The 22,181-nt window shown below is 42.9% G+C and overlaps 1 protein-coding gene across 1 annotated transcript in view; it reads left to right on the forward strand.

Moving 5' to 3' along the window:
* The window catches only part of si:dkeyp-28d2.4 (sialic acid-binding Ig-like lectin 12), a 73,339-nt gene extending 54,638 nt beyond the window's left edge, over window positions 1-18,701 (forward strand). The window contains 2 exon segments of the mRNA XM_034171200.1: window positions 18,056-18,095; window positions 18,410-18,701. Of these exon segments, the coding sequence (XP_034027091.1) occupies window positions 18,056-18,095; window positions 18,410-18,610 (241 nt within the window). The 3' untranslated portion in view covers window positions 18,611-18,701.
* Window positions 18,702-22,181: the final 3,480 nt, after the last annotated feature.

Consider the following 22,181-nt stretch of genomic DNA (forward strand, 5'->3'; position numbering starts at 1 on the left):
GTGGGTCCATTTCCGGGTGTGCCAGTGCTATGGTAGTGATAGTGATGCTCCACTGGTGCTGAGACTTCTCCTGTAGGAGTGCTTCCTGCTGCTCCTTGGGGGCTCTGTGTGGCTGTTACCACAGGTGCCTGTATGGTGGCAGCAGTGTTTGCCGTAGGGCCTGTGCTTGCCAGCTCAGAAGGAACAGGGGTCATCATTGGTGCCTGGGTCTTTGTTTTTTCTTTCTTGACTTTGGTTAGCTCTCCCAACTGCATCTGCACCAATTTTTTCGTCAGGGATTTTGCTGCATCTTCTTCTTTTTGTTTTTCTTTCTTGTAGATTTCAAGATGGTGACAAATATGCTCAGAGTATAAAGCCCAATTCATTTTCGATAGTCCCACGACTCCATCTAGGGCTTTCTGAACCTCATCTGGTAGAGCCTTTTTTACAGTTATTTTAAACAGGATTTCAGTTGCTGGAGAATGGTTCCATGCATTTCCTGTTTCCTCCGCCCATCTCTTCTGGAATCGGTGCAGGAACTTCTTTTGGCACTCTTCAGGTGTCCACTCCTCATCATCCAATTTAGAGGGATCCAAGACCTCAGGGTACTTTCTTCTCAGTCCTTCCCACATGGAGTTTCTATAGCAATTAAAGCGGACTTCATCATGTTGATTAGTGCCCATCATTTGTGTTAGTCCAACCTTTCCTGCTAATTCTTCAGTGTCATGTTTTCCCATGACATGCATTAGCAAGGCTTTTATGTCACCTAAACACAAGGTTACCCCTGCAGTGCCTTCTTCTAAGGCAGTTATCCATCTCCCAGCTCCTTGGGTGATGTCTGGCAGCCTGTTGGCCAGCCCCACCATGTCTGTCCAGCTCCATGGGGTATACACATGATGACCATTTCTAACCACCAATGGGCATATGAGGTCTTCGTCCTCCTCTTCTTCTGTGGGGGCTCCATACTGTCTTCCAGATCGAGTGCGACTGACTGGTTCCAGGCAGTCTATCCAGTTGGTTATATTCTGTTCTAAAGCCGCTATGTCTTTGGCTACACATTGTTGTCTTTGCCTGAGTCGGGCCTCTTTTGCACTCTCAATGATGATCTCACCAGAAATTTTTCGGGTGGGTGGCTCTATAATGCGATTCCCTTGATTGGGCGTCGATTGTTGTAATATTCTACTTTCCTCGGCGTCCCTATGTCTTTGTATTCTTTCCTTCGCTAGCCGAAGTTGCTCAGCTAGTTCTTCATTATCTCTTCTGGCCAGATCCAGTGTGTCACAGAAGCTCTTGTGCCACTCTTCGGAGCCTCTATAGCCTGTGAAGGTCCAGTCGGCTGACTTATGGTGGGAGGGGACGGTTTTCAGTGGACCTCGATGTACAGGCGGAGCCTTCAGGTCTCTCTCTTTATCCTCGTCTGCCTCCGTGTCACTGTTATTTGTGGCCCCCCCTGCTGGTCGTGGTGAGCGACCACTTACTTTCGGACTTGGAGACCTTGTACGATCCATTTGACAGACTGAGGACCTGTCTCCTTGTGGCTCTCGAGCTTTTAGTGTCAGTGTGAATTTGCCCTCCACATCCATGCCTTGGTCCTCTTCACGAGTTCCTAATACAAATTGTCCAGCTGTCTTTCCCATATCATGACGTTTATATGGGGGTGGCTCTGCTTCCCAGCTCGGTGCACTGGCTTTAGTGTCTTTGGATCTTTCCTCTGTCATTTTTCTCTTTTCTGCTGTAGCCTCTGTGCTTCCTGCTTGAACAAGGCCAAAACTTCTTTTTCTTCAGTGCGTTTTTTGTTGTTATTTACGTTCTTCTGCTGATCTTTAATTTCTTTTTTCTGTATTTCTACCGCAACTGCTTCACACATCACCGGATCAAATGATCCCTCCAAAGCCCATTGCCTGCCCCCATGTGACCTTTTGTGCCACTTTCTCATACATTGGTTGGCCTTAGTGCGTTTTCCTGGATATTTTCTTAGTACTAAGTCTAGCGGGGTACTTTCCCGACCTTGACCTTGAGAGTTACCCATGTAACCCTGACAAACGCTATGTGAGGTGTTTCTATGGTGTTCTGGTAGTCCCTCAGGGGCTGTCCTGATCCAGACCAATAACTTGCTGGCTGTAACACCTGTTTTGTATTTAAACCCTTAAAAGGATTGAATTTCCAACTGTTATGCCCGTCTTCTTTTTCTTTAACTAAATACGAAAATTTACCTGTTTCCCACCGAACCTTCCTTGGGACCACAGTCAGAGTCAACCTAGGAAACAGTTCTTCACCTGGATCGGTTGGCAGTGTTATTAAATGATTTAATGGTATGCTAATTTCTTTATTAGGATCAGCACAAAGCAGCTCCAGCCACGGGGTTAAACCCTGATGCCACAGACGTCTTATCAGCAGCTCCCAATTAATTAGAGGGAATTGTTCTTTCTTTGCTTCAGATTGATTACCTTAGTAATCTGCCATAATTTCTGATTGATCTCTTGTTCGTCCTGCCAATGTTCTGCTCCTACACTGTCAAAATAGGTCCTTTCCAGCCAAAAATGTGTCCTGATTCCCTGGGTTTCGATGTCTCCGTCAGTCAAGTAATGTTCTGGGAGTATTATTTCATCATCACTTAAGTCTCCCATCAAAGACTGTCCCAAGCATTGATCAGTCTGTCAGCTTTTTCACTATAATCTAAGCTTTAACTCTTTTGATTTATAACCAACTTTATTTATTTAATCCTCTTACAACCCTAACACTTCCTAATGTCTTTGCTCCCGACTTTCTATTTTCCTTCTAATTTTTTAACTTTCTGCTTCTCGTCTTTTTCTGCTATGTTTGTTTATTAGTTTTCTTTCTTTGAAATAATATCTACCTTCTCTGTATTTACATAGCAGTCTCTTCTCCTGTCTTTTTTCCCCACTGTCTCTGTTTCTCACTTTTTCTCTTTGCCTGTCATGCACCTCCCAAGTCCTCCTGTTGGGTCTAAACGCCTCCTCCTTCTCGTACTCTTTACATTAATCTTGTATGTCAACCAGCCTGCAACCCCTCACAGCTTTGCGTGCAACTCCCCGCTTACTCTCCGCTCTCCCACACACCAATTTTCAAAAACTTTATACACAAAAATTATTAAAAACAACTTTCTATATATCTCTATCTAGACTTCTGCCACCCTTTACTCCGCGGCTTTAAACAACCTTTTTATTCACTTAACACCAATGTGTTCTGTTTAAGTATGTATCTCTTCTTCACGTTAGACAGCTTCTCCGGCGCTGCCAGCAACTCATATATTATTTATTTATTTATTTTTCTTAACAAGCTACTCTTTGAGCGTACAATATTTCATTTACTTCTACGCCTTACCACGCCTCGCGTGCGTATCCTGTGCTTAATATATTATTTTTCACCAGCTCCTCTCTGAGCATACAATATTTCATTTATTTCTACGCCTTACCGCGCCTCGCGTGCGTATCCTGTGCCTTTCTGCACTTTCTTCTACTTTTTTCTTCACTTACTGAGCTCCTCGTGAGCTTAATGTGCCTTTGCACTGAAAATACTCTCTTTTTCTTTTCTTATAAAAACTCATATTACTGTGTACTTAATTACTTATTCTTCTCCCACGCCCCACAAGCGTGTATTTGGTGCCTTACTGCACTATTTTCTGCTTCATTAATTCTCATGTATTCTGCACTAACTCTTCATTCATTTTTTTATTTTTTTATAGTTTTTCTCTTTTCTTAAAAAATGACGTCCTTTATTGAGCTGTTTTACTTACTGTCAGCTGTGCTACTTTGCACTTTTCTCTTTAAATCTCTTTATCACGTACGGTATTTCTACTGCGCCCCCTCAGGCACTTATCTTGTGCTTCCTCTGCACGTATTCTCTGTTAAACTCTTTTTCTCACTTATTTCACTTCAGTCTCTGTTAAACTCTTTAAATAACCTTGTATTACCTTGTATCTATTTGTCAGTATACTCCCCTAAATTAACCCCTACAGCGCATGCTATCAGCCGGCACGTTAGTAACGAATTTCAACACCAATTATTCCCCAAGCATCCAGGTTAATTCTCCACGCACTCTTTTCCGCACCAGAGTTCATGAACATTCCTGACCTTTCACTCACACAGACATTCTTTTTCCCGGGAACACACACACCTTCTGAGCATTTTATCTACAAGGCCTGATAATTTTCAATCTTATCTTTTTTTAGTTTCTTATCAATTTTCTTAGTCCAGGTTCTTTTGGGTAAGAGGCAATTAAAAATATCACCTGTCAACTTGGGCGGAAATCCCGACTCACTCCTCCAGATCGTGCAGAAGTTATAAAAGGTTTCTGCTTACCTTTTAGTCGTGATCACTGTTATTTACGGTCTGGAGGGATGAGCTGGACCGTCCCAGGCTGCCGGAATGCCCCTGGACCCTCCTGGCTGGCTCGCCAAGTTCTGTCGTGGCTCGTCTTTAGTCTTCTCGGGATGTCTTCTTTTAGATAACACAAACTAATTGCAAGTGATATGCTAGAAAAGGACACAACACTTTAGAATAATTCAGCCTTAAGCAAGATAAAATGTACAGAGTTTTTAAGTTTATTTAAGCCTTCGACACAGAGCTTAGACAAACTGAGTCCTCTAGAGAGACTGAATATGACAACCGCGCTCATCTATTTATTGGAGACCCGCGGGCATCGCTCCTCCTTCGACTTTTTTATTTATTTCATTCCCAAGACATGGTTTTTCTATTGGAAGCGTCCTCTAGTGAACCCTAAGCAGGTGTTAGGCCATTATTTCAATGTGACAAACGCTCCCATTAAAACGTGAAGGATTTACAACTGATTTTTTTAAAAGACCTTCAGCCACAGGTGCAGCTGGCCTGAGGCCCCCCCCGCACGTGGCCTCAGCCACAGGTGCAGCTGGCCTGAGGCCCCTGCACGTGGCCTGCGGGAAAGCACCTAAAAGGCCTTGGAAAGCCCCTGACAGACTGAATGACTAATAGAGCCCTTTTTTTTTGGGTTGAACACCTGCTAGTTCAACCAGAGGACATACAGTTCGGATCAGGACACTTGATAGTTCATCATAGTTCAAATAAGGACCTAAAAATTCTTCTACAGTGGGGACACAAAAGTGCTCCAAGACAAAGATTTTTTTTTTTTTTTGCATTACCAATCATAAGTTCATGTCATGCAGATGTTATAGGTTAATGAGCCATCTCAGTGATTAGGGAGTTGGTCTTTCAATCACAGGGTTGCAGGCTCAAATTCCAACCTTACCTCTCTTTACACCTCCATCCATGACTGGAGTGACCTTGAGCAAAGCAACTAATCCAACATTACTCCAGATATACATTTAAATTTAATTCATCGAGGATGGATATTTAACATGAAGTATTGCAATGACCCTATCTGCTAGTGTTGTGACGTCCGTGAATAGGGATGGGTATTGATAAGATTTTATCAATATCGATGCCATTATTGATTCTACTTATCGATCCAATTCCTTATCGATACCTCGTGAATTTTGTACTAAAAGTAGGCTTTACAGGTTTTCTATGTATTTCATTGAGTCTTAAAGTAAATAAATATGGAATTAGTCACTGTATCCTTGATCTCTGGACATAAATAAAAATAAACAAAATGGTGTTTCGCTTTGAAGTTATTACTTTGAAAAAGTAATCCAATTACTGATTACTGATTCCTCCTTGAAAAAGTAACTTAGTTACTTTACTGATTACTCAATTGGAAAAGTAACTAAGTTAGATTACTAGTTACTTTTTTAGTTACTTTCCCCAGCTGTCGACAACAACCCTCTGCCACCTCAACATGACAATGATACTTGTTTTGCCAAAACTCACTTTATAGTCACCCTTTCTTGGCTTCAATGAAAATAAATACTTGTTTTATAAAAAGTAAAATAAAGACCTCTTTCTTGACCTCATATTTAACTGGTGACAGCACTGTAACAGTAAAACTTGCAATTTCTAAATGAATATAGTACCTAAATTTTTGTATCTGTTTCAAAATATTCCCCTGGCGCCACCTGTTGGGATGTTTACTAAAATGTCAGCGTTAATTAGGAAATTTATTTGGAATAAGAAACGTTCCCGAATTCGTCTGTCATTATTATACCTCCCATTTGACACTGGGGGTTTGAAATGCCCCAATATCTATTGGTATTATCTGGCTACTCAGGTAAGAACAATCATGTTTTATTTCAACTCTCAGAATTCTCCCTCTGGGGTGAATATAGAATCCAGCTATGTTGCCTTATCATTGAATTTATATTTGTATTCTGAGCAACCAAAACAGCTTAAGGCTAATACCAATAACCCAATAATCCGAAATATGATTGATGTATGGTATACTGTAAAAGAATTAATGAATATGGATAACAATATCTCACAATTTAGCCCTATCTGAGGAAATGCGCTATTTAAACCAGGAAAGATGGATGCAGGTTTCCGTATCTGGGCTAGGAAGGGACTTGGGAAAATTGGGGACCTTTTTAGAGATGGAGTAATTATGTCTTTTGGGGAATTAATCCTGAAATACAATGTTCCACACAAACATTTTTTTAAATACTTGCAAATTCGGAACTTTTTAGCTTCAATGCAAAAGCAGTCTATCCAAATTCCAACCCTTAATCCCTTAGAAGAGTTGATTACAAAAAGTTGCACAAAGAAAGGGTTGATTTCGTTGTTTTATAATTGGCTTATTACAGGTTCCCTTGAAACATCTTTTTCTAAACTTGCATCCTGGAAAACGGACTTGAATGTCGACATGTCCGAAGATGATTGAAGAACAACTTGTCTCAGATCTCAAAAACAATCATTTAATAGTAATTTAAAATTAATACAATATACACTCAACAAAAATATAAACGCAACACTTTTGGTTTTGCTCCCATTTTGTATGAGATGAACTCAAAGATCTAAAACTTTTTCCACATACACAATATCACCATTTCCCTCAAATATTGTTCACAAACCAGTCTAAATCTGTGATAGTGAGCACTTCTCCTTTGCTGAGATAATCCATCCCACCTCACAGGTGTGCCATATCAAGATGCTGATTAGACACCATGATTAGTGCACAGGTGTGCCTTAGACTGTCCACAGTAAAAGGCCACTGTGAAAGGTGCAGTTTTATCACACAGCACAATGCCACAGATGTCGCAAGATTTGAGGGAGCGTGCAGTTGGCATGCTGACAGCAGGAATGTCAACCAGAGCTGTTGCTTGTGTATTGAATGTTCATTTCTCTACCATAAGCCGTCTCCAAAGACGTTTCAGAGAATTTGGCAGTACATCCAACCAGCCTCACAACTGCAGACCACGTGTAACCACACCAGCCCAGGACCTCCACATCCAGCATCACCTCCAAGATCGTCTGAGACCAGCCACTCGGACAGCTGCTGAAACAATCGGTTTGCATAACCAAAGAATTTCTGCACAAACTGTCAGAAACCGTCTCAGGGAAGCTCATCTGCATGCTCGTCGTCCTCATCGGGGTCTCGACCTGACTCCAGTTCGTCGTCGTAACCGACTTGAGTGGGCAAATGCTCACATTCGCTGGCGTTTGGCACGTTGGAGAGGTGTTCTCTTCACGAATGAATCCCAGTTCACACTGTTGAGGGCAGATGGCAGACAGCGTGTGTGGCGTCGTGTGGGTGAGCGGTTTTCTGATGTCAATGTTGTGGATCGAGTGGCCCGTGGTGGCGGTGGGGTTATGGTATGGGCAGGCGTCTGTTATGGACGAAGAACACAGGTGCATTTTATTGATGGCATTTTGAATGCACAGAGATACCGTGACGAGATCCTGAGGCCCATTGTTGTGCCATACATCCAAGAACATCACCTCATGTTGCAGCAGGATAATGCACGGCCCCATGTTGCAAGGATCTGTACACAATTCTTGGAAGCTGAAAATGTCCCAGTTCTTGCATGGCCGGCATACTCACCGGACATGTCACCCATTGAGCATGTTTGGGATGCTCTGGACCAGCATATACGACAGCGTGTACCAGTTCCTTCCAATATCCAGCAACTTCGCACAGCCGTTGAAGAGGAGTGGACCAACATTCCACAGGCCACAACTGACAACCTGATCAACTCTATGCGAAGGAGATGTGTTGCACTGCATGAGGCAAATGGTGGTCACACCAGATACTGACTGGTATCCCCCCCCCCCCCCCCCCAATAAAACAAAACTGCACCTTTCAGAGTGGCCTTTTATTGTGGGTAGTCTAAGGCACACCTGTGCACTAATCATGGTGTCTAATCAGCATCTTGATATGGCACACCTGTGAGGTGGGATGGATTATCTCAGCAAAGGAGAAGTGCTCACTATCACAGATTTAGACTGGTTTGTGAACAATATTTGAGGGAAATGGTGATATTATGTATGTGGAAAAAGTTTTAGATCTTTGAGTTTATCTCATACAAAATGGGAGCAAAACCAAAAGTGTTGCGTTTATATTTTTGTTGAGTGTAATTGGATAATGCAAACATGTGTAACCCCGGTGAAATTGAATAAATACAATTGTAGAATTCCTGACACATGTTTCAAGTGTGCAGAAGCCAGAGGGACATTTGTGCATTGTATTTGGGAATGTGAAAGGATTCAGGACTTCTGGCAGGAGGTGATGACTATAACTTGCCAAATTGTAGGCATGCGCATCCCTTTTGATGCCAAGATGATTATATTTCATTTATATTCAAAACATGTTAAATTGAGACCTCATCAACTTAAACTGGTAAATTACGCTATCTTGCAGGCTAAACGTTTGATATCATTAAATTGGAAAAAGTCTCAACCTCCTGCTATAGGAGCTTGGATTAAGTACATGGCGGACTGTATGGCTATGGAAAAAATTACATATTTCTTAAGAACAGACTGGATTCATATGAGGACATTTGGAAACCATTTGCAGAATTGATCAAAAAAGAAGATATCGGACAATTCCTACAGAAGTAAATCTTAATTTGTTTTTTATTTACAATTTGTGTCTTCATCAGTATATAGGATGTCATGCAACCTCTATTTGTGTGTGGTTAATATATATATATATATATATAGTTATAGTTATTTATATGTTGACTGGAGAGAGCGGGGTGGGAGGGACCGGGTATGATTTTGAAAAATAACGTTGGGTAAATGTAATATTTACTGTATGTTGTTGCAGAATAATAAAAATATTGTTAAAAAAAAACTTGCAATTTCTAACCTACATTGTTTATAAATGTAACTATTAAATTCATTCTAACATTTTTCTAACATTTAAATTCTCTCTAAACATTTACTTGTCGAAATTATTATTATTTTAAGTAGTATTAGTAGTTGTAGTAAAAAAAAAAAAAAAAAAAAAAAGCTTCAAAACTGGACCTTTAATTTAGGGGTGTTGTGGGGGGGCACATCCTTGCCCCACGTCCCCATTCCATCTGGATTCGCCCCTGCTTTGGCGTTTGAGCACAAAGAATGGATAACATTTATTTATGCAGAAAACATGACCAGAGTTACAGGTAAGAAAGTTTTGTTGCGTTTTCATGTGGTCCTCAGAAAGAGAGTTTAGGTGCATTTGAGTGGAAAATAGTGTTAGTTGTTGACGCGTCGCGGAGGATCAGCTGTTTTTAGCAGCAGATACGGAGCGGCTCGGAGAAAAAAAAGCATAAAAATGTCTTTGTAAAGCTCAGTGCAGGTGTGCTGTTGTCACTGTGCTTTAAGAGGTGAGGACGAGTCGTAGCTGTTGCAGAAAAACGCGGATGAAAACCTCACAGCTTGCTTTAAGTGTGTAGTTCAGTCGAACCTCGACCTCCTGCCCACAGACCAAGTTTAATGCTGCTATCAACCCACAATGCAAAAATAATCGTAACGCACAGTGACTTGGAGAAGTAACTTTAATCTGATTACTGATTTGGAAAGATTAACGCGTTAGATTACTCGTTACTAAAAAAAAGTGGTCAGATTAGACCGGTATCACTGCTAATCAGACAAGGATATCTACGTTAAAGAGGGGGGCTTCGAGCATACATTTAACCCTTTATGTGCCATAATAATGGAGGACAGCAGTTTTATTGGTCGTGATTACACAGTAGGGGGCTGAATATTGGTAGGGACGTGACCCTAGTGTCCCTACCCAAAATTACGCCCTAGCATATGACCTTCTCCCATGCCCCCTCTGGGTCATCCAGATCAGGGGTGGGCAACCTGTTCCAGAAAGGGCCAAGAGGGTGCCGGTTTTCTTTGCAGCCACTGACTCCACCAGTTGATTTCACTGATTAACTGATTCCATCTGCTCAAAGTGATAATCTGTGAAATCACCTGGTGGAGTCAGTGGCTGCAAAGAAAACCGGCACCCTCTTGGCCCTTTCTGGAACAGGTTGCCCACCCCTGATCCAGATGGTCAGTGGTGAACTTAAAACGGGCCTGGACATATGCTGACTTGAGCAGGGGGACCTTGCTGCCCTGCAGGATTTTAAACCATGACGGCGTCGTGTGTTACTAACGTAATCTTTGTGACTGTGGTCCCAGCTCTCTTCAGATCATTGACCAGGTCCTCCCGTGTTAGTTCTGGGCTTTCTCAGAATCATCCTTACCCCACGAGGCGAGCTCTTGCATGGCGCCCCAGACTGAGGGAGATTGACAGTCATCTTGTGCTTTTTCCATTTTCTAATAATTACACCAACAGTTGGTGTCTTCTCACCAAGCTACTTACCTGTTGTCTTGTAGTCCATCCCAGCCTTGTGCAGGTCTACAGTTTTGTCCCTGGTGTGACAGCTCTTTGGTCTTGGCCATGGTGAACAGGTTGGAGTGTGATTGATTGAGTGAGTGTGTGGACAGGTGTCTTTTATACAGGTAACAAGTTCAAACAGGTGGAAATAATACAGGTAAAGAGTGCAGAATAGGAGGAACTTCTTTAAAAAAAAAAAACTAACAGGTCTGTGAGAGCCAGAATTCTTGCTGGTTGGTAGGTGATCAAATACTCATTTCATGCAATAAAATGCAACTTAAATATTTTAAAAATCATGCAATGTAATTTTCTGAATTTTATTTTTAGATTCTGTCTCAGTTGAAGTGTAGCTATGATAAAAATGACAGACCTCTCCATTCTTTGTAGGTGGGAAAACTTTCAAAATCGACAGTGGATCAAATACTTATTTGCTTCACTGTACGTCTGTCAATCCTGTCCATTGATTGGCTGAAAGCTGCGGTTCATCATGCGGAGTAAATTCACACACAGAGGAAATACAAAGTCTTACCTGTTTGTGGAATTCATCATCATATGATCCTGAAGAAGAATTATCCACATAAAGCCTCCTAAGTTTGGTAAACAACATCTGAAAATACTTTAATTCCTCATGTGGCTGAAATAAAAGTTTCTCTGTGAATTCGCCACTTTGTGCCACAGTTGCTCCGTCAGAACTCAAATCAGGGTTTCAGCGGCAGGGATTGTCCATCAGGTTGGTGAGTTTCAGCCCTTGGTGTGGCTGTCCAGGACGGGAGACCAGCATGATCCACAACAGGTGTAATCCGTTTGCAGAATGTCTGTGGTGCTGCATTCGGAGCTGCTGGTTGCCTCCACGGGCCAGACTTTGCACCTCAAGTTGAAAGAGTCACTGCGCTCCTCATTCATTAATGTCTCAGCTACCACAAGCTATAGGCCATTCTGTATTTCACGTGATGAAATTATCCCATGATCCACAAAGAAAAAAATAAAATTAAAAATGTAAATTACTCCGTTTTGCCTCCGTGTGGAGTGGAGATGCTGGACAAAACAGTGTGTGTTTGCGCGCGCACATGCCGTGCTCCTCCAATATTTACATGTTCCACCTTTGGGGAAAAAAACATTTACGGTTTGTATTTGTGTATGTTACCAGTGAGCAGGGGTGGTGGCCAAGTGGTTAATGCGCTTGGTTTCAGTTCAGAAGGTTCCGGGTTCAAATCCGACCCCTGCCACATTTCTCCATGTAATGTGGAGTTGCGTCAGGAAGGGCATCCGGCGTAAAACTTGTGCCAATTCAACATGTAGATCCACCTTGGATTTGCTGTGGCGACCCCGAGTGCAAACAAGGGAGCAGCCAAAGGGACTTACTATTTGTGTATGTTACCAGTACGTATTTAATTAAAAGTAAAAAAAAATAAATAAAATAGTGTGGAGAGTGAAAGGCTGTTTAGCTCAGTGTCACACATTGTAGATGAAAAGCAGAGAAGCTTCTTTTCATCAAAAAGATTCTCCACTTCACGTTTTCAAAAAAGGCTTTTAGTCCTCACAAAGTTAGTGAGGGACAGCTTCAGTTCAGTTATTGGTGTATATTTTGTAGTGCTGAAGTCCACAGGTTACATTTAAGTGAGATGTCTGGCAGTGTCATGTTTGTTAAGAAACACATAATGTTAAAGGACAATTTGTTGTAGTCAAAAAGTGAAGTTACATGATTTAAGTGAAATGTTTGTGAATAAAAACAAAGCTAATGATATTGGTAGCAGTTACAGTCAAAGTAACAACTGATGAATAAAAACATGTTTTCAATTTCAAAATCATCATAAAATTGTAATGGTATCATTACGTATTCGTATCGATACTCGGTATCGAAGAGTACTCAAATGTATGTACTCGTACTTGTACTCGGTCTGGAAAAAAGTGGTATTGGTGCATCCACAAGTGCAAGTTAAAACTCTACCATGCAAAGCAAAAGCCATACAACAACAACATCCAGAAACACCACCGCCTTCTCTGGGCCCAAGCTCATTTGAAATGAACAGACACAGAGTGGAAAAGTGTGCTGTGGTCTGATGAGTCCACATTTCAAATTGTTTTTGGAAATCATGGACATTGTGTCCTTCAGACAAAAGAGGAAAAAGACCATCCAGATTGTTGCCAGTGCAAAGTTCAAAAGCCAGCATCTGTGATGGTATGGGGCTGTGTTATTACCCATGGCATGGGCAACTTACACATCCGTGATGGCACCATCAATGCTGAAAGGTACATCCATGTTTTGGAGCAACACATGCTGCCATCCAAGCAACGTCTTTTTCAGGGACGTCCCTGCTTATTTCAGCAAGACAATACCATTCTGCATGTGTTACAACAGCGTGGCTTCATAGTAAAAGAGTGCAGGTACTAGACTGAAATTAATTGCCCCTGGTGGGATGAATAAAGTTGTCTAAGTCTGGTCTGCCTGCAGTCCAGACCTGTCGCCCATTGAAAATGTGTGGCACTTTATGAAGCACAAAATACAACAACGGAGACCCCGGACTGTTGAACAACGAAGTCGTACATCAAGCAAGAACGGGAAAGAATTCCACCTACAAAGCTTCAGCAATTAGTGTCCTTCCCAAATGCTTATTGAGTGTTGTTAGAAGGAAAGGTGATGTAACACAGTGGTAAACATGGATGGATGGATGGATGGATAGCTTTATTATCATTGTCATTACAACAACGAGATTTCCACACTCGCATTCCACAGACAAACGGCAGTTAATCCACAATTATTACTTGCTTACCGTAATAATGGCACACATCAGAATTAAGACAATACATATACATTTGACATTGTTTATGTGCACTAAGCTTGAGTAAACATACCACTGTCCCAGCTTTTTTGAAACATGCTACAGGCATCCATTTCAAAATGAGCAAATATATGCACAAAAACAAAGTTTATCAGTTTGAACATTAAATATCTTGACTTTATGGTGGTGTATTCAATTGAATATAGGTTGAAGAGGATTTGCAAATCATTGTATTCTGTTTTTATTTACATTTTACACTATGTCCCAACTTCATTGGAATTGGGGTTGTATTTGTTATGTACGAGGTCTGTCCAAAAAGTATTGGACCTTTTTATTTTTTGCAAAACCATATGGATTTGAATCACGTGTGATTGCATCAGCCAAGCTTGAACCTTCGTGCACATGCGTGAGTTTTTTCACGCCTGTCGGTTGCGTCATTCGCCTGTGAGCAGGCTTTGTGTGAGTAGTGGTCCACCCCTCTCGTCGGATTTTTATTGCGAATAAATGTCTGAACGATTTGGAGCTTTGCTGCATCAATTTTTTTCCAGAAACTGTGAGAGACCTCCAGGTGGACACCGTTCGGAAAATTAATATGGCTTTCAGGGACGATTTTATGGGGATTACACAGATTAAGGAGTGATCCAGACGGTTTAAAGACCGCCCACAGCTGCTGAGAGTGCGCCGCGCTCCGAGCGCCGATCGACAGGCTCCAACCCCGCTGGAACAACCAGATCATTTCCAACGTGAAGGCTTTGTTCATCCGGGACATCGTCTGACTTTCACAAAAAGGCAGAAGGCATGGACATCAGCACTTTTTCGCCACATTCCACTGTTACAGGAGTTTTTTTCATGGAAAGAAAAGCGGACGGACGCGCCACGAAGCCGTTCATTACGCGGCACAAAACCACCTCCGTGTTGGTCTCACAGGACAGCTTTCAGGTGGATTTCAGACGGCTGTCGGTTGCTTTTCAGTCGTGTGATTATCCGAGAAATTGAGCATGAGCTGGACATGCCCCAACATGTCCTGTGAGGCTTCATCACAGCGTTGCTTTGCGCCATGCGGCTCCACCGCGACGCGCGGAACTCCGCTCCTCTTTCCATGACAAAACTCCTGTAACAGTGGAATGTGCCATTCATTTCTAAACTGGACGCTGTCTTGATCTGGTATGTCGTCTGACTAGCACAGGAATTGTGAAAAGACGTGGACATCAGCACTTTTTCGGCACATTGAGACAGACGTGCGGAGGAGTTCCGCGCATCGCGGTGGAGCCGCATGGCGCAAAGCAACGCCGTGATGAAGCCTCACAGGACATGTTGGGGCGTGACCAGCTCATGCTCAATTTCTCGGATAATCACACGACTGAAAAGCAACCGACAGCCGTCTGAAATCCACCTGAAAGCCGTCCTGTCAGACCAACACGGAGGTGGTTTTGTGCCGCGTAATGAACGGCTCCGTGGCGCGTCCCTCCGCTTTTCTTTCCATGAAAAAAACTCCTGTAACAGTGGAATGTGCCGAAAAAGTGCTGATGTCCACGCCTTCTGCCTTTTCGTGAAAGTCAGACGACGTCCCGGATCAACAAAGCCTTCACGTTGGAAATGATCTGGTTGTTCCAGCGGGGTGTGAGCCTGTCGATCGGCGCGCAGCGCGCTCTCAGCAGCTGTGGGCGGTCTTTAAACCGTCTGGATCACTCCTTAATCTGTGTAATCCCCATAAAATCATCCCTGAAAGCCATATTAATTTTCCGAACGGTGTCCACCTGGAGGTCTCTCACAGTTTCTGGAAAAAAATTGATGCAGCAAAGCTCCAAATCATTCAGACATTTATTCGCAATAAAAAAAACGAGAGGGGTGGGCCACTGCTCACACAAAGCCTGCTCACAGGCGAATGACGCAACCGACAGGCGTGAAAAAACTCATGCATGCGCACGAAGGTTCAAGCTTGGCTGATGCAATCACACGTGATTCAAATCCATATGGTTTTTGCAAAAAATAAAAAGGTCCGATACTTATGGACAGACCTCGTACATATGTATTTATTTATTTATTGTAGTATTTTATTTATTTTTTCTCTCTCTGTGTGTTCATTGTTTTAATTTAACACATCATGTTCACTGACTGTTCCAGCTGAAAGTGAATCGCTGGCCGACGGCTAGTTGACACACCCCCTGTCCACAGCACGATGAGCAAAGCACCACACATGAATGAGCCTTTCCCCATATTGTATGTATGTATGTATGTATATATTTTTCCACTCTTTCTGTCTGTCATGTGGACTACAACTTACGTGGTAGACATGACATTAGCCTCGCCAGCCGGCTGATCACAATGTTCACACACCATGCCATGCGCACTGAGACATGGCTGGCTGATCCAGAGGGGATCTTGTTTGTATGTAATTCTAAGCATGTCAGGAGAGCATAAGAGCCCACTCACACATGTGCATTGCATAGCGTGTTGAGAGCTGATGCTGTTCATGGCACGATATGTGTTCTCTAGCTGTGAATTGCAAGTACACAGCAATCAGCTGTTCCAGAATGGACATGGCAGCCGTCCCGATGCACACGGAGCTGGACAGTGAATGGAGTCTGGCCATCATTCGAGTCTTTGCCACCTCAGCCACACCTCAACAATGTCGCATCATGGTGTGTGTGTGTGTGTGGGGGGGACGATACACTCACATGCCATTTGTTTTGCGGGGACACACACACACCCTTAGATGTCAATTGTATTGCACTCACATGCCGGCACACTCGCAAGGCACTTATGCCTCGTTCACACCGCACGCGACGTGAGCAACGGCGGTGACAGGTTGCCATATAATCCCTATGGAAGGAAGCGTTGTGGCGCCACAAAAGTTCAAGCCACGCAACGCGACGTGATGGACGCGACTGAAGCGATTTTGAGCGATTGGCGCGTTTGTGGCGTGATATTGCGTCATGTTGCCCTCTTCCCCAAGTTAAAAAATCTGAATTTTCATCTTGTCGCGTCGCAATGACCAATCAGGGACTGGATATGTAGTGACATGGAGATGTCTGGAGTTTATACTTGATGTGGAAATGTCCTGTCTCTGGCAGCCAACCTGTGAGCAGGACCTATGTCCCTTTTGTCCTTTATTTCACAATTATGACAGAGTTTTAGGGGAGAGCGAGCAGCAGCAGCCGCTTTTTTTTTTTATATGTGTGCGTGCGAACGAATTGTCCGTGAAGATTATTTTATTTATTAACTACACAGATGTATAATAAAACAAATGGTGACTGGTTTATAACACAATTATGACAGAGTTTGATGGGAGAGAGAGCGAGGAACCACAGCGGCAGCCAGTTTTTTCTTTTTTTTTTCACGTGCACGTGAACAAATCGTCCGTGAAGATAATTTTATTAACTACACAAATGTATAATAAAACAAATGATGACTGGTTTATAACACAATTTTGACAGAGTTTGAGGGGAGAGAGAGCGAGGAACTGCAGTGGCAGCCAGTTTTTTTTGTTTATTTTTTTTCCTTCCACATGTGCGCGCGCAAATGGGACAGGAGGTCCTCAAACTGGAGCTCCTGCAGCTCCTGCAGCAAATAATGAAATTCCCCGAATTGGGACTATCTCATGTTGTGAACCCAGGGACGGCGCCGCTGGCAACATTTGTCAGCTTTCCACAACAAATAGAGCACAGCAACTTGCTCCGTGTGATCGGCATGTCGACTTGACGGCGAGCGGAATGGAAGCTCCTCCTATTTGATGACGCATTGGGGTGAATTTTCACAGCAAAAGCAGAGCGACACACCAGGCGATGGTGGTGCGTCCATCGCCAGGCGAGGGAAGCGAATTTGTGGCATCGTGTGGTGTGCGGTGTGAATGTGGCATTAGAAAATGTGGGGCCATTCACACAGCCAGCTTGAAAGTGGGCACCTGCTCTCTATTTTCATGCTGGCTGGCCCCACCTTTTATCAATGCCCTGGGAGTGGTGTTGGATGTTTGTGGGTGGCACTTGGACTCTGCCGACTCCAGCTTTGCCTGCCAAAAAATAATGCAAGTCTGACGTAATTATTATTATTTTTTTTCCAAGTAGGAAATGCAAACAGCAAAGTCTTGATTGTTTATTCATTTGAGAAGTTAACTTTTGGCAAAATAAGATGGGCTGACAGCCAAAAATCGACTTACAGTTGTGCCCTTTGACCTTATGAGCAATTTACTTGTTCTTTGAGACTGAAGAAGTTGAAACCATCAAAGTCCACCAAGATGATCATGGTCAGAGCACACACCATTTTCTTATAGCTTCCCGGTTGGTGAATACGTGGGATATGAACAAAGTATGGCACATTATTTTTCCTAAGTTTTACTATGAATTGTTCTTGAATATAATATGATCAGAACAGCAGTGATTTGTTGGCAATATGCCGACAGTCTACCTTCTACGATGCCTGGACTCGTTCCCCACTGCTCCAAAGCACACCGACATGGCAGCTGTCTCATGCACTTGGAGATAGACAGGCGATTGTCAAAGGACAATAAACTAAAGCTGTAGTACAACCACGTTCAGAAATAGTTGGTACCACACTAGAATACTGGAGACGTGATCTGACTGCATTCTCTTGTGTTTAAGGTGGTTAAAGGAGACACACCAAACTTCACAAGAAGTCCAGGTAGGGAAGTTATTAAACTTGATTGAAATCTATTATAAATCAGTGTCTGTTCTGCAAAAACTAAATACAGCAGATGATCTTTTTAGAGGTTCCTCTTATGAAGAAACAATGTCCTGTTGTGTAACGTGCTGTTGAAAAATGTCAGCATACATTTTCCAAACAGCAGCACCATAAGCAGCTATTTTGTTACATATAGCAAGAATGTCACTCAAATCATCACTGTACTCTATTAGTGGGATTTCTGGCTGATCATCAAGGACTGGGTAGCTGCAAACCAACCAGCTCCAGAACCTCATTGTCCTTATTCTCCACAGAGAACATTTGAAGAACCAGCCCAAAAAAAGGAAGAACACATCCATTATGGAGAGCTCAATTTCACCAAGATGAGCCACAAAAAGACCTCTGACACAGCACAGGATGGAGAACAGCACCAGGACACTGTGTATGCACAGGTCAAACTGACAAACATGTCAGCACAGGCTGCTAGGGTTGCCAACTCTATGAAAAATAAATAAGGGACATCTCACCGCCAGGGCCGACCGGCCGACTGACCATTGCCTTCACCCTTCCCAGCGTCCGTGTGAAACTATTTTTAACCATTTGACTGTTGACTTGACCCTGAATTTAGGTAGATGCATACATGCATTTGTTCTGATATGAACACGTGGAAAACAAATTATTATTTAGCAATTTATTTTTACTGCAAAATAAATTTTCACTCACAATTTCAATTTATAATTCTGTCTTCTTTAAAAATAAATCTCTGTAGTGCTATTGTTTAACTTAAAATTGTATAAATTAACAAAAAAAAAACAGAAAATTTGCATCATCCAAAACAATGTAACAGCGCAAAACAATGTAACAGTGCACATTTACACATTTAGTGTAATAAAAAGTGCAAAAAATAAAGTCTGAAAAGTAAACAATACTGTTGTCGCGCACCTTTTCCACCCAGCCCATTTTCCTTTTCTCATTCTCCCCTGTGTTTTTGCATTCTTTTTTGTTTGTTTTTTTTAGCAGGAGTAGTAACGACGTTACAGACATTGCTGTCCGTAGGCATATCTGCAGTGCCAGTGTCGGTGTCTGTATCGATATCAGCCATGCTGATTTGTTATTGTCGTCCAGCGACCGTCGTCGGCTCATGACGTCGGTATCTTCTTGTGAGCAGATGTCCCTCGACCAGTGAGATAAGAGTGATTCTGTATTGTCAACTCGTGTCTGTCAGCTCATTGGTGAAAAGCAGGAGAGAGGCTGGGATCAAATTTACCGTAAGTTTCCATATAAAGCGCCAGTCAATTCCATTGACATTTTACAGACTTTTTGATTCTCACAGAAATACGGGACAGACTGCGTCCCGTTTCAGGTCAATACGGAACGCACACTTTTATTTCCAAATAAGGGACGATTCCGTTTTTCAAGGGACGGTTGGCAACCCTACAGGTTGCCGATAGCCCACAAGACATCTTTATGCAAGTGGAAAAAAGCAGGGGCCCAAACTCTCTGCCATTTTCCACCTGATCAAGTTGTATAAATAAGTGTGCTTGCGCTTGTCTGTACACTCAGACATGCCTTAAGCCCTGGTCACACAGCACACGACATTAGATGAACGAAGGAAAAGGAGTCACAAAGACACAAATTGTCGAGAAAAAGTGGATGAATGAGCCGGCACTTCTCCCATCACCGAAAAGCCTGCAAGTGCAGAGCGCATTAAAGACCGAAACTAACAAAAGACAAATGAAGCAAACCGTGATCTTGACACTGTGATCATTTCTGCAGCGAGTCTGCACAGTAAATTGAGATGAGATTTATTGTCATCGTCGTTACACGAGTGCAACAACGAAATTACGTTTACACTCCAATTACCTCAGACAAAATACAGCAATTAATCCACAATTATTATTAACTGAACGTAATAATGGCACACATCAGAATTAAAGACAACACATATACATTTGACTTTGTTTATGTGCACTAAACTTGAAGTAGTCCGTCATCAGAATTGAAGAAAAGTGGGTGAAGGCTGCAGCAGGAGGGGCCCGTGCCGCCAAGTTTGGGGAGTTGAAGGCTGCAGCAGTAAAAACTGCGCTGCCTTTGAGGTGGCAGGGAGGAAGCCAAGGTGAGGGGAGTGGAGAGACACAAGGAGGAGGGGAAGTAATAGGGATGGAGGGAGGGAGACATGCATCGTATGCAGATGAGTTTATTTTATGTCAGTTTCTGTCCATGTATGCATCAAGTCTTATGTTGCTAGGAAACAACACGCTGGAGGGAGTAGATAGATGAGAAGGGGAGCCGAATTCCTTCACCAAGGCCGTAGCTCCTTCTGGAGGAAGAGCAGGGCATTTGACCTTCAGGAGCCGATAAGGCTTCCATTTTGATGTTAGGCGGAGAGATACAGAATTCCATTTGCTGCAGCTCTGACCGTCTAGAGTCCAAATTTATGAAGAATATTCTCTGGTCCGCAGCCCATTCCCTTGCAATGCAGTGATATGCCCCAAGATGGTATCCATTTTGTGTTTGAGTTCAAGAGATCACACAGTCTGAGATTACACAGCATTGCCCAACTCATTAATCATGATGAACAGATGAGGGGATGAGATTCTGGTAGCAGCCGTCTTGCTAATTTTCCTGTGGGTCAGGGCAGCGCACAAACCAATCGGCGCCAAACCTCCCACCATAAAAGCGAATAGAAATGAATCCTCAATGTCTTCCACAGAGTATGGAGCCAAGCATGCCATGTTCCATTTCTCTCAGGCGTTGAGAACATTCAGTTCCATCAGTTCAACAGTTCCATCAGGGCACGCAGGGTCCCCCAGCCTTGATTTCCTTGTCAGAAAAAAATGGTGTCAATAACGTTGAGAGACCAGCTGATCAATTCCATGGTTAATCCAAATCTTAATTTGAAGAATTCACAGTTTGGTGAAGCTGGGACTTTGAAGGTCTGAGCAGAGATAGAGAACAGAGAGCAGGAGAGGGGAGGAATGTGACCGTCCTTGCCGGAGTCCCAAGCTGCAAAATCACCACTGCTAAATTAACACTGACAGTGAACATATGGTCCCACTCTGGCCAGAGTAGGACCATATGGTCCCACTCTAGTCAGAGTGGGACCATATGTACACTGGCAGTGTTAGTTTTGCACTGGTGATTTTACTGTGTGCTCTGCACAGCAACCTGCAGCTGAGTTGTCTTGACAACAGGTCTGTGTTCACTTCAATGTGCCAGCGCACACGCATGTTTGATCCAGAGCCAGCTGCAACGTGCGTAGTTAAAATAGTTAATCAAACGTTCTTGCCGCTATTGTTTCTGTATTAAAACTTTGCTTTTGTTCCACACATGGACGAGTCATTCAGCTCGTCAGATCTTTACTTATTGATCCGTTCAGATAGTCAATGTTCGTGCAAGACGTCAGATTTGGAAGGTTGCACGAAGTTGGATGACAATCAAATGGAACACTGACGGTATGGGAACAACGCAAATGATGAGGAACCATCAACACGGAACGCAAAACGGAATACAGATGAATTGAGGTTGTCGTCGGGATTCGTTCACATTTTTAAACAGTTTCAAAAATTCTGAAGAAAGTGCCAGCTACAGGAACGAAGATGGACAACGGTTAAACGAGGTCTTCGAAAGTCAACGCAAGTCCAGATTTGTTTCGTTTTGGCGTCCTTCGTTAGTGCCGGGTGACCGGGGCTTTACAGAGCTGGATCACTCTGCTTATACATGCAAATGGTGAATTAAACCACAATGAAACTGAATTGGAAATAAAAACTAATGCAACAATACAAACCTTTAATAATGCACGTACTATATTTTTACAACATTTTCTTCCTCTCGTTTGCAGCCCCATTTGGGGCTGACCATAGGAAGATGAGGAGGAGATGGTGGAGGAGTTGCAGGAATGATGCAGTTAAATGCTTCCACTCAGGGAGCTGTGGTGGATGAATGCTGCTCCTGCTGGTGTGTGCTATGACACTTTTCACATCGAACATAGGTCATCTCAAGATGCTACACAAGTGTAACGGTAGATCAGAGACAGGCATGAAGAAGACTGTGTAAAGTTTTTGTTGCTACCGATGTCCTCTAGAA

This window comes from Thalassophryne amazonica, chromosome 1, assembly GCF_902500255.1.
Source record: "Thalassophryne amazonica chromosome 1, fThaAma1.1, whole genome shotgun sequence".
NCBI lineage: Eukaryota > Metazoa > Chordata > Actinopteri > Batrachoidiformes > Batrachoididae > Thalassophryne > Thalassophryne amazonica.